The sequence below is a fragment of the Drechmeria coniospora genome, chromosome 03 (assembly GCF_001625195.1).
Source record: "Drechmeria coniospora strain ARSEF 6962 chromosome 03, whole genome shotgun sequence".
Classification (NCBI taxonomy): domain Eukaryota; kingdom Fungi; phylum Ascomycota; class Sordariomycetes; order Hypocreales; family Ophiocordycipitaceae; genus Drechmeria; species Drechmeria coniospora.
Window position 1 is genome coordinate 2991061 of NC_054391.1, and position 12530 is coordinate 3003590.

At 59.2% G+C, this 12530-nt stretch overlaps 4 protein-coding genes across 4 annotated transcripts; 3 read left to right on the forward strand and 1 right to left on the reverse strand.

The window, feature by feature from the left end:
- Positions 1-74: 74 nt before the first annotated feature.
- Positions 75-2348, forward strand: DCS_06641 (ATP-dependent RNA helicase ROK1; the record flags this gene model as incomplete). The annotated part of the gene is made up of 1 exon (XM_040803929.1): positions 75-2348. One exon carries the CDS (start codon positions 75-77, stop codon positions 2346-2348), a length of 2274 nt encoding a protein of 757 aa, XP_040654033.1.
- Positions 2349-6490: 4142 nt separating this feature from the next.
- DCS_06642 (uncharacterized protein) lies at positions 6491-8118 on the forward strand (the record flags this gene model as incomplete). Its single annotated transcript, XM_040803930.1, has 4 exons — positions 6491-6736; positions 6812-7383; positions 7437-7606; positions 7679-8118. 4 exons carry the CDS (start codon positions 6491-6493, stop codon positions 8116-8118), a joined length of 1428 nt encoding a protein of 475 aa, XP_040654034.1.
- A 248-nt stretch (positions 8119-8366) lies between these two features.
- On the reverse strand, positions 8367-10295 carry DCS_06643 (putative lysyl-tRNA synthetase; the record flags this gene model as incomplete). Its single annotated transcript, XM_040803931.1, has 2 exons — positions 8367-9661; positions 9728-10295. The coding sequence occupies 2 exons, from the start codon at positions 10293-10295 to the stop codon at positions 8367-8369; spliced, it is 1863 nt and encodes a 620-aa protein (XP_040654035.1).
- Positions 10296-11034: 739 nt separating this feature from the next.
- Positions 11035-12444, forward strand: DCS_06644 (actin; the record flags this gene model as incomplete). The annotated part of the gene is made up of 1 exon (XM_040803932.1): positions 11035-12444. One exon carries the CDS (start codon positions 11035-11037, stop codon positions 12442-12444), a length of 1410 nt encoding a protein of 469 aa, XP_040654036.1.
- Between the last annotated feature and the right edge of the window lie 86 nt (positions 12445-12530).

Here is a 12530-nt window from a genome sequence, read left to right on the forward strand (position 1 = left end):
CGCAGGCGTAGGCATCAACTGCCAACCGATATCGCCCCGACTACAGCACATGCGTATCCTGTGCCGCCGCAGCCATGGATATTCTCAAGGTCCTGTCGCGCGGGACGAAAAGATCCGGCTCGAAAAGCGGACAGTTCGGCGGCAAGGTGCCGGTTTCACTGCCTTCGGCCGGCACCAAGACGAACCCCCAGCTCTTTCATGATGAAGTGCGAGGCCAGAAAAGGAAGCGATTTTCCGAAGAGTCTCGACCAGAGACGAATGCGGATGCGGATGCGGAACTCCCCATGGTCGACTTCTTCGCGCCCAAGAGCGAGTCTGCTGCGGGGAACAAAACTTCGACGCGCGAGACGGAGCGTGGCATGAGCCCGGCACCGTCGCCGGCACCGGCCAAGAAGATGAGCGAGGACGAGTGTCGTCAGCTTCTGCGGTCGCATCGTCTCAAGATTACGCTCCTGTCCAAGGCCGAGCGGCAGAAGAAGGTCAAGAAGGCGAAGAAGAAGAAGGCAGCGGTCGAGGCGAAGGAGAAGAAGGAGCAGCTGTTCCCGCAACCGCTCGAGTCGTTCGTCGAGCTTTGCGACACCTTTGGCGTTTCCCGCCGCGTGTCGGAGAATCTCCTCCAGCAAGGCTACCGGGTCCCTACCGAAGTGCAACTGGGAAGCTTGCCGCTGCTTCTGCGGCCGGACATGGCCCTCCCAGGCGAGGAGGCTTTCGAAAGTGGCGTCGATTTCCTCGCCGTCGCGCCGACAGGAAGCGGCAAGACAATCAGCTTTTTAATACCTGCCGTCAACGACATCATGCGACGCAGAGCCGAGGGCGCCGTTCGAGGAGTGCACGAGCTTGAAGCCGTCATCGTCGCGCCGACGCGAGAGCTCGCCTATCAGATCGCCAACGAAGGACGCAAGCTCGTGCAAGGAACTGGCATCAGGGTTGTCGGCATGCGGAAGGGCATGCGACTTGCCGCTGCTGCGCAGTATGCGACGTCCGAAGCCGAGGCCAGCCCCAAGGATGAGGTGGATGACGAGGACGCAGCAGACGAAAAGTATGGCGCAGACGAAGACGGAAACGGAAACGGAAACGGAAACGGAGACAAAGATGAGGACGAGGACGAGGACGAGGACGAGGACGAGGACGAGGACGAGGACGAGGAAGAGGAAGAGGAAGAGGAAGAGGAAGAGGAAGAGGGAGAGGAGGTGGATGCAAAGGCGCAGAAAGGTGGCAAGGGTGCTGCAAAGAAGCAGAAAACGCTGACAAAGGCCGATATTCTGGTTACGACGCCTCTCCTGCTGCTCAACCTCCTCTCGCCAGGACCGAGCGGCACAGCCCAGGTTCTGCCCTCGGTTCGCCGCCTGATCCTGGACGAGGCCGACGTCCTTCTCGACCCGCTCTTCCGCGAGCAGACGATGGGCATCTGGACGGCGTGCACCAACGCCGACATGACCGTCTCCTGCTGGTCGGCCACGATGGGCTCCAACATCGAGTCCATCGTCGGCGAGGCGATCCAGTCTCGGGCAGCGACTCTCGCGACGACGCCCAAGCCCTTGGTGAGGCTCGTCGTCGGCTTAAAGGACACGGCGGTGCCGAACGTGGTGCACAAGCTTACCTACACGGCGAGCGAGCAAGGCAAGCTGCTGGCGCTGCGACAGCTGCTTCACCCGACGGCGAGCGACGACGGCGGCCCGCCGCTTCGGCCGCCCTTCCTCGTCTTCACCCAAACCATCGAGCGGGCCATGGCACTGCACGAGGAGCTCAAGTACGACATCCCGCTCGAGGCCGGAGGCTCGGCGCGGATAGCCGCCCTGCACAGCAGCCTCCCGGACCCGGTCCGCGCCGCCATCATGCGCAGGTTCCGAGCCGGCGAGATCTGGATCCTCATCACCACGGACGTGCTCGCGCGCGGCGTCGACTTTGCCGGCGTCAACGGCGTCGTCAACTACGACGTTCCCGGCTCGAGCGCCGTCTACGTGCACCGCGTCGGACGGACGGGTCGAGCCGGTCGCGAGGGTGGCGTCGCCGTCACCTTCTACACCAAGGAAGACATCCCCTTCGTCAAGACGGTGGCCAACGTCATCGCCGTCAGCGAGAAGCAGGCGGGCAAGTGCGGCGACGACGCCGGCGTCCAGAAGTGGCTGCTCGACGCCTTGCCCAAGGTGAGCAAGAACGACAGGAAGACGCTGAAGGAGAAGGGGATCGAGGCTCGGCGGAGCGGGGCCGGGAGCAAGATCACATCCCAGAGCGGCTACGAGCGGCGCAAGGAGAACAACAGACGGGCCGCCATCGAGGGACACAAGAAGAGGCGACCGACGGAGCATGACGACGACGACGAGGAGTGGGCTGGGCTGGGGGAGTGACGGGCGCCATGGGTCGGACGATGGTCTCGAATGCCAGCAACGGGGGCCGACAAAGCAACCGGCCGTGTCGCGAATTCGCGACAACGGGGGCCGACAAAGCAATCGGCCGCATCGCGCCTCTTGGGGACTTTCTTTCCCCAGCTCGACTCGCGCTCGCACCACGTCGCCAGCGACGCTGCGTTGCCTCGTTCGGCTCAGCACGGTGGCGGCGCAGGGTAGCGGGAGGACGATGCGTGGGCCACCTGCCATCGACTGCCGTTTGCAAGGTGCCTGCGTTGATTTGGGCATGAAGGTGTGCAATGACAATAGTCTAGTTCCGTCGTGTAGAGGAAGGCAGCTTCATGGCCCGTACAGCTGCAGATCCCGTACACGAACGTGTGCTGTCCTGTATGTGGGTGCCTTGCCGCCGCGGATGCCACTTCCGGGTGTCGACGTAGGTACTGTAGGTATTGCTTGGCATGGAGTAGCAGTCGACGACGAGCGGATGCCACTTCCGGGTGTCGACGTAGGTACTGTAGGTATTGCTCGGCATGGAGTAGCAGTCGACGACGAACCATCTCCTCTCACCATGTGCTTCCCGCTGCCGACGCTAGCCTGACGGTCGGGCCATGGACTCATGATGATCTGCAGCGATCCACACGTACACGGGCGCTACCAATCTGCCATAGCTTGTCAAGGCCAGCCGCTGTCGGGCCGCTGCGTCTGAGCGGTCGCTTCCTTGGTCCGTCGTCCGTCTTTTGCTCTGCCTGGCTCAGGCTCGAGCTAAGAGTGCCGGATGGCCGCGATCGTTCCGTCGTCGTGTCGGAAGAATGGGTCCGGAACCAAGTGGAGGGAATTCCAGCCTTGTCACGGCCACGCAAATTGGGCAGAGAAATGTTTGTAGCGTCCTGTCGGGACTGCCCACGACGCCGAGGGTCGAGAAGGAGGAATTAGCCGTCTCCGTCGTTCCCGCTTCGGCCAGCTCGCCTTTTTCCCTGCTCGCCTTATTGTCGACTCACCGTCGTGCGGCTCGTCCCCCCGCCCCCCTCCCCCGCCGCCGCCCCCTACCCCCCTCTCTCTGCCCTCCACGGACTCAGCAGCTCAGCTCAGCTCAGTTTGCCTTGGGCTAGGTCGAGCTCGAGGCAAATAGAGTTCTGACAGCGATTGATGCATTCTGCTGTGGGGCATCCACGTGCCTGATACGTACAAGTGACCGACAAAGAGTCGGCGTGCTGCTGGCATTACCAGCTTAGTGAATGCAGGTGGTTGGTGCTAGGGAGAGATGGGTACCTTTAGAATGCTGCTAGTCGCTACTAGGTACTAGGTTGCATGGGCTGCACCGAAGTAGGCATTGCCATCACCTCATTCGTAGCTGGACAGCTTCATCTGGATCGGATCAGCTGAGATACCGAGCAACTGGTTCCGGAGAGAAATGCATAAGATGTGGCTTTCGACTATTTCGCCTAGCGAGTATTCCTCCTCGACTGGGCACGATGCCAGACAAAGGCAGACGAGGAGATAATCCTGGACGCAGACATTCCTCCACATGGCCACGCTTTCCCTCTCGCCCCGAAGCATCCCGTATCGACGACCTGCATGGACAGGAGAGACCGAGTGTCGTCGGTTCATGCAGAGCTAGCGCCTGACAGTGGCGACGAGCATGGCATCGCCCTGCTTGCGCGCTTGTTCATCGCTCCCGACTTTGGTTTCGCCGCTTCCTCGCATATGCTCCCTCTCCCTCCACTGCTCCGCTCTCCCTCCTCTCCCTCGCGGGCCCCAGCCGTGACCGACTTTGAAGCTGCTAGGCCTTTTTTGGTCGTTGGCAGCCTACGGAGTACCTTTCGTCTCCGCGTCGTCGTCGTGCAAGTACAAATACGAGGGAGAAGAGGAAGGAATATAATTACACATGCATGCTCGAGTTCTATATCTGAACACAAGGCCCGTGTTGCGTGAGCACATTTGCTAGCGAGCACTGTAGTTGATGTTCTACTGTAGTTGTACGTGCAAGTGTTGTATACGACCCATGCTCCGAACTCCGTACTCCGTATTGTACATCGTAATAGCACGCTGCGCTACGTACCCTGGATATGCACCTACAGTACGGAGTACTCCGTACAGACCTACCCTACGTCGTACTGTACAAGCAGTACTGTAAGTGTAATGCTTGCAAGTATGTATTGGGCACTTGCATGCCCTTGGCGCTCCGTACTGGGTGGGAACCTCAAACAGGCGCAGCCCCCCGCCCCCCTTCCTGCTGCATCTACTCCGTACCTGCACCCTAGCTTCCCAATGAGCCGCAAGTGTACAGTACTTGCAAGTACACTACGGTACATGTACATGTACATGAACAGCAGGCACTGAGCTGCACGGCGTACAGTACAAGTAAGTGTACAGCTACAACGGTTGGAACTTGCCGGTACCTCACTTGCATAGCCACTGAGGGCGCCGAGACAAGTATTACTGTATTCGTACTTCGCCGTTGTCGAACCCTTCCGTCTCGTACCTGCGGCGTCTCCCGCTATCCCATCGAATCGGCGCACCGGCAGCCAGCTGGAGCCAGCTGGCATTGGCCCCGCGGGCGAGGACACGTTCCTGCCTGCTGCTGCATGAGCCCACGAGCCGGCTGCACATCGGACCTTCCCCACGTGGTGCGCTGTTGCTCTGTTGTTCTGTTGTCTGGTGGCTCCATTGCTCCCTCCCACCTTCCACCTTCCCGGGGTGCGGCACCTAGTAAGTACACCCGGGTGCGGTTGAGTATTATGGTGTACATGGTGCACATGCACTGGCCTGTGCGAGCGCTCGAGAAGGAGGCAGGTGACACGGATCTAGTCGGCAAACTGTTGTCGCTGCGTACCAACTGAGGAAATGAGCCTTGATGATGCCTCTAGTCTCTCCAAATACCCAAATCTCCCCAGCGACGACCGAATTTACCCACTCCCATACCCGTACCCCATCATCACAATTGCTCACTTACCCACGTAGGTGTAGTGACAATTTAGACCTCGTTGCTTGGCGCCTGCGAGTGCAAACAAGCTTCTTGGCGACTTCCTGGCGACTTCTTTCCACACCAACCCACGGCGCCACCGCTCGCCACCGTTCGCCGCCGTAACGGTATGGACGGACACGGTGTGCAGGATAATGCATCACGCATGGCACCCCGGACTCCGTGCTCCGTCCGCACAGGCTTGCCATTTGGATCCGCCAGCATGCTTTCGAGGGGAGCAGGAGGAGCAAGGAAATGGAAAAGGGGGAGGTAGGGGGAGGGAGGGGGGGGGGGGGGCGAGACCTCTGGCTGGCCCCTTCATCCCATTCCAACGCCTCAAGTCGATTCGGTCACCCTTGTCCCGCCCGCGAGCCTGTCATTGGTCGGACCTGTCATAATCCTTCGGGAATATCGCGTTTCAAAAGCGACATGCCAATCGGCACCGACACGGCCACTGGCACCAGAGGGGTGCGAATACCCCACGATGGCTTCGTCTTGGTGCCCGCACTAGCCAACTCCTGCCCAGCCTGGTCTTGGCCCTTGGATCTTCCTGCTAGCCTCGTGAGCGATGAGCCTGGGCCGTCCAGACACGGGGCCTTGACACACGGTACAGGGCATCTATCGGTATACGTATGGCGGAGCCATGAACCCCCGTCGTCATCTCCCGGGCCCAAGCCGCCGTCGGCCTGGCGTCTAAGAGACTAGGCATCTCGGGTGCCAAGGGAAAATGGATAGTGCCTCTGGCCGTTGCTGTCAGGGTGCACACGCTGCTGGGTGAGTACGGAGTGCAGATGGTGGGATATTGAACCTGCCCCCCCCTGTGACTCCTAGATTCTTCAAATAACTCGCCTTCCCGTTTCCTACTAATTGCGCCCGTGTGTCGTCCTAGTTTATGGTCCTCCCCTTATCGTGACCGGCCAGCAGAGAGATATCGCCTTCCACTCCTTTGGTGTTCTCGATTTGGTTCCCAAGAGAATCACGTCCACCGTCACGTCACCTGCGGAAAGTATACACCATCGTCACCGAACGGTCTGGCCATCATTCTTGTCTGTCTGATCGCCAGAGTTGGACATCGACCACGAACGCCTCGGCTACCCCTATACACAACCCAAACACCTACACCTTACTCGCCATACTCAGCCAGGCACTTGAGCCCGTTGAATCGTGGGAATCAAGGACGATGAAATACAGCGACGCCTTGTTGCTCGCCTCGGCCGGCTCGGCCGCGGGCCTGGTGAAACAGTGCTCCTCCGGTAAACCTGTCGAAGAAAACAACAACTATTTCTGTGGCGAAGTCAAACATCTTCGGTACGAGGGTATCATGGGTGACGGCAGCTATAAATCCGTCACCGGCATGACCGATTCAGGGGGCTGCCCAACCGAGAGCAAGTCGTTCCATGGCCCCTTGGCGCCATTGGATGAAGGGGTACGACCTGCTCCCCATGGAGCTCTTGCTGTTGTCATTGCCAACTCTGCGAACCTGACCCGCTGACCATGCCAGCTTTCCATTCACATCCGGGGTCCATTTCACCTCAAGCAAGCTGCCGTATACAACCCGTACAGCCCTCCTTCGTTGAACAAGCGCAGCCCTGATGGGTCCCATCGCGTCCACCGTCGACATGACCACCGGCATATGCACCAGAAGAAAGAATTGATATACGCCATCATTGACGGCAAGAACGTCTCTTGGGAAAACCCTGATACACAAGGCGACGCTGGCAACGCCCCAGCTGGGGCTGCTCCTGCGGATGCTGCTGGGGCTGGGGCTGGGGCTGCTCCTGTCAATGCGGCTGCGGCTGATCCTGCCAATGCGGCTGCGGCTGCTCCTGCCAATGCGGCTGCGGCTGCTCCTGCCAATGCTGCTGCGGTTCCCGGCGTTGCCCAACCCGCTGCTGGCAGCCCTCCTGATGTCTCCCCCCCCCAATCCAGTGCCATCCCCAAATCCAATGCTAGCTCAGCATCCTCCGGTAGTGACTGGGACCGCATCGCCTATTTCAACGCTGAGACCAAGGAACGTGATAACATGGTTTTCATGGCCAACCTAGGAGGTCAAGGCTCTGGCGTGTTCGATTAGTATGTTCCAAATCAGGTCTCGTGCGCTGGCATCACACACTAACCTGCGTCAGTAAATGGGGAAACTCTCTTGCCTATGTCAACAGCAACTGCAATGCTGGAAGCAGCACGCCCGAGACTCTCCAGGATGTTACCATCCCATCCAACAAGGAGTTTGCCATCTTCAGCGCTGAGCCTTGTGACGAAACTTGCGGCTACTCCAGGGCCCCGGATATCGCCTATAGTACGTCCCTTGCCATTCGCTTTCCCCAGGCTCTCTCCTTCGTCACTAGAGACTAACCCTATTCTTCCGCAGAGGGCTTTGGCGGTGCCGACAAGGTTTTCCTCTTCGAGTTCATGATGCCCATGGACGGCACCAAGGGCTTCAACGCCGACATGCCCGCCCTCTGGACCCTCAATAGCCGCATTCCTCGCACTGCCCAGTATCACGGCTGCAGTTGCTGGCAGAGTGGATGCGGCGAGTTTGATATCTACGAGGTGCTCGCCACCGGTGACCACAAATGCAAAAGCACCCTTCATCTTACCCAGGGCGGCGGCAGTTCCGACTGGTTCATGCGCCCTACGACGACCTTCATTAAGATTGCCGTCGTGTTCGACAAAAACACGGCTGCTATCGCGATCCATATCCTTCCCGACGACACCAACTTCTCCGAAGGCCTCGACGATGCCACGGTCAAGAGCTGGCTGAACGGTCCCGCAAGCGGAATAGACAGCAGCCTGTTCCAAATCGGCTAAGCGCTCGGCGTGGATCGCTTGTGATTGCATTCATGATTTGAGACATGACTTGATGAATTTGGTTGAGGTGGTCGGATCTTATTGAAATTTCTATTTGTACATGGTGCCATTTACAGAGCTTGCTTGGATTTCTGGGGTATGGAGTTGCGTCCATATGGAAGTGGAACGGACTGTCGTTGGATCCCAACTTTTCTATCGTGTATGTTATGAGACAGTCGAGCCTTGCAGGCGCGTTAGAAGAATAAACTTCACTTTGCCAAGCCGTCCCTGTCGTCCGTCGACCGCCCAACCACGTTTCTAAGCGTGCCAAAGCTCAGGCAGTCGCTTATGCGGTTTGCGCCCGAGAAAAGCATCACCAAGCGCTCGACGCCGCAACCCCAACCGCCGGTGGGCGGGAGAGCGTAATCCAATGTCTTGACGTAGCTCTGATCGAGCGGAGACATGGCCCACTCATCAGCATCCATCGAGGCCTCCGTCGACACGACGCCTTTGTCCGACGGCTTTTGTTCGAAGCCAACACCGCCGTCTGGCCGGTTGACCAGGTTGCGATGAGCAGCCAGCTTGCGCTTCTGCTCCTCCGGATCGTTCTCCTCCTCGTACATGTTGGCCAGCTCCCTGCCGCCGACGAAGAGCTCGGCGCGAGCGGAGACGAGCTGGTATGTCTTGGGGCACAGGAAGCTCTTGGCGAGTGGAGACATGCACACAGGCTGGTTTGTGATGAAAAGCGGTTCGTTGAAGGACATAGGCTCCACATACACGGCCGCCAAGCGGTCGAGTAGCTTCGGCAGCGAGCTTGGAACCTCACCCGGCAAATTGATTCCGGCGAGCTTCAAGACGGCAAGCAGCTCGGGGAGGGCATCCTCGGCGGTGAGCTTCGGAAAGCGGATCCCAGTGGCCTCCTCGAGGGCGGGGATGAATTCCACCTGTCTGAATGGTCGAACGAAACGGGTCAGGTCGATGGCGGGTAGGGAGGTGAGCTGGGAGGATATGAGTTCTTGGGAACGCTTGGCCAGGCTGCAGAGAAGCTCCTCGGTTTCGGCGATGAGGTCGGGAAGGTTGGCGTAGGCGCTGTAGAATTCGCACATGGTGAACTCGGGGTTGTGGGTGGTATCGACGCCCTCGTTGCGAAAGGCAGGGCCAATCTCAAAGACCTTGTCGACACCCCCGACGACGAGTCGCTTGAGCCACAGCTCGGGGGCTATCCGAAGGGCCAGGTCCCTGTTCCGAAACTCGGTCGCCTGCGTGGCAAACGGGCGGGCGACGGCACCACCTGCGTTCTCGGCCAGGATGGGCGTCTGAAACTCGAGGAAACGTTTCGAGTGGAAATGATCTCGCATGTGCTTGGTGATCTCGGCGCGCAGTCGCAGGACATCAAGGACCTCTCGGTTGACGAGCATGTCGACATGACGCTCCTGCATCCTCGTCTTGGCATCCTTGAGCGTCTCCGGTATTTGCTCCATGGACGGCGACAGGAGCTCAGGAAGCTGTCTCGCATCGAGCGTGGGTTCGCCACTATTGGTACGTGTCGCGATGCCGGTGACGGCTGCGACGTTGTCAGCAAACTGATGACGATGCTACGGCGGGAGCACGGCGGTGACGGGTGGCATACAAATGTGGTCGCCGACTTGTATCAGATGCTTAAAGAGGGCAAATTTGTGGATTCTTCTATTCTTCTCCGACACGCACTTGCTCTTGTTGATCATGACCTGCACTTTCTGGAACTCGTTCACGATGTCGAGGAAGATGAGCGACTTGCCGACGACCCGCTTGGATCGAATGCGGCCGGTCAATGTCACGTTTTCGTCCGAGAGACGCTCATGGAAATCTTCCAAAAACTGGGGGACACTCTTGCGCCCGGTCGAGTCGAAACGGGGATACGGATCTGGATAGAGCGGCTCTTCACTTTGCTGATCTTGCCGAAGCTCGTCCTGCCTCTGCTGCTTGAAGGGCGACACGCTTTCGCGTGATTCCAGCTCGCTAGCGAACCTCGACACCTTGAGGCTGCCATCGGCATCAGGTGCGGCCGAATAGGCCCGAGAAGGAGCCTGCAGGCGAGGTGTGTGGCAAGGTGGTGTCGGCGTGAAATTGGACGGAAGAATGCGTCGGGGACGCGACTCCGAGCAAAGGCTGGGCGTCAAGGACTGGCGAGCCAGCCGGAGGCAATTGGTCGTTCTCATTGCACCTTTTGGCCAAGTTAGCTATTTCTATCCAGCCAGAGCAGTCGTCTGAAAGCAATCAAAGTAGATGCACAGGATCAGGAATGGCATGGTGTTATCACACGCAGCAAACTGCGTCAATCGCAGCGGTTCTGAAGCGAGTTGCGATTTCATCACGATAGGCAGGTACAAGATGTATGGTGAAAGCGACAAACGGCTGCTTGGTACTTACAATCATAGCGAACGCACAGAACTGATGCTCCCACCTGCAGTAGCAGTAGCGGCAGGTTGTGAAGGCTGTTAGTTGCATGCAGTCGTGCACCCAAGATGCCGACAGATTCAGATTCAAAGGGTTGGAAACGGAGAGAAAAATATGGAGCTCGTGGAAGGTCTTGAACCAATTTTTCGCCCCGATATCGAGCAGTAATTAATACTTAAGTACTTACTAAGCACGCGTGGGGTTATTCCTGTAGATGGGATAATCCCGATTAGCGCACTCCCCCGACAGCTGCATCGCCTCTCTCTCTGTTTTGCAGGTTCGAGTCGTGCTCGAGCTCGTCACTGGCTGACCGACTGGCGGCTGACATTGGCGCTCTAAATTTAATTCACATGCTCCCCATGCTCGATCGAACAACCGACTGTCACCTCCGCACCGTCATCATCTCCGCATAACCATGGCTCAGCAACAGCCCTTGCCGACGTCGGCGCAACCTACCGACATCTACGGTGGAGGTGCGTTGTCGGGATCGCTCGCGTCGAGATGGCCGCAAACCTCCCCAGGTGGTGGTGGAATGCTAATTGTTCGACGGCAGATGAGGTTTCCGCGCTTGTGCTCGACCCTGGATACTGCAGCACGCGCGCAGGGTACGCGGGCGAAGACGTCCCCAAATCGATCCTGCCCTCCTTCTACGGTCACGTCACCAGCGAGCCGCAGCGGGACCTGTTCGGCGACGAATGCCTCATCCCGCGCGCCGACTTCGAGGTCCGCAACTACATGAACAAGGACAGCGTGGTCGAGGACTGGGAGGTCGCGTCCAAGATGTGGGAGCACATGCTCGTCAACCGCCTGCAACCCGAGAGGCCTACGCCGCCGTCGAAGAACGGGCTCAACGACGATGTGAAGGACAAGGACGACAAGGACGGCGAGGGAGACGTCCACATGGAGGAGGCCGAGTCGCTCGAGAAACCGCTGCAGGAGAGCCCGGTGCTGATGACGGAAGCGCCGTGGAACACGGCCAAGTCGAGAGAGAAGGCCATCGAGCTCATCATGGAGAACTGGGGGTGCCCGGCCTTCTGGCTGAGCCGGACGCCGGTGCTCGCCGCGTTTGGTGCCGGAAAGGCGACGGCGCTGGTGATTGACGTCGGCGGCTCCAACACGTCGGTGACGGCGATCCACGACGGCATGGTCCTCAAGCGGTCCATCCAGCGATCTCCCGTCGGCGGTCTCTGGCTGTCGTCCCAGATCCGTAGCCTGTGGGAGACGTCGGAGCCCAAGGTCAACCTCGTGCCGACGTTCATGGTGGAGAACAAGACGGCTGTCGATGCCCTCGCACCGGCTCAGGCGCGTTTGCGGGACTTTTCGTACCCCATCAGCAGTTCCTTCCGGGCGTACGAGGACGAGCGGGTCATCACCGAGTTCAAGGAGTCGGTCGTGGAAGTCTGGCGAGGGCCCGGCCGGTACAGCGCGCCCGGAAACGAAGAATACATCAAGACACAGCCCGGTCGGGTGTTCGAGATGCCCGACGGCTACAATCAGATGTGGCGCGAACAGCGGTTCAAGGCGACGGAGGGCATGTGGGATGAGACTTCGGGATACCCGCTCCCGGAGTCGGACCGGCTTACCAAGAGCCAGACGATTCCCGAGCTCATCCGGGCCAGCCTCAACGCCGTCGACGTCGACTTGCGAGGCAACCTGCTCGCCAACGTCGTCGTCACCGGCAGCACCAGTCTCATCAACGGCTTCAACGACCGACTGAACAATGAGCTGATGACCATGTACCCAGGTCTCAAGGTCAAGATCCACGCGGCCGGGCTGACGAGCGAGCGACGGTTCGGCGCCTGGATCGGCGGCAGCATCCTGGCCAGCCTGGGCACCTTCCATCAGATGTGGATATCGCGGAAGGAGTACGAGGAGCATGGCGCCGGCATCGTCGAGAAGAGGTGCAAGTAGGGTGGGTGGTTGGCGTACGGCGTCGCGAGAGAAAGAGCCTGCCTTTTTTCCGGTTCGCCATCGGACTGGTACACAGGCATTCGACG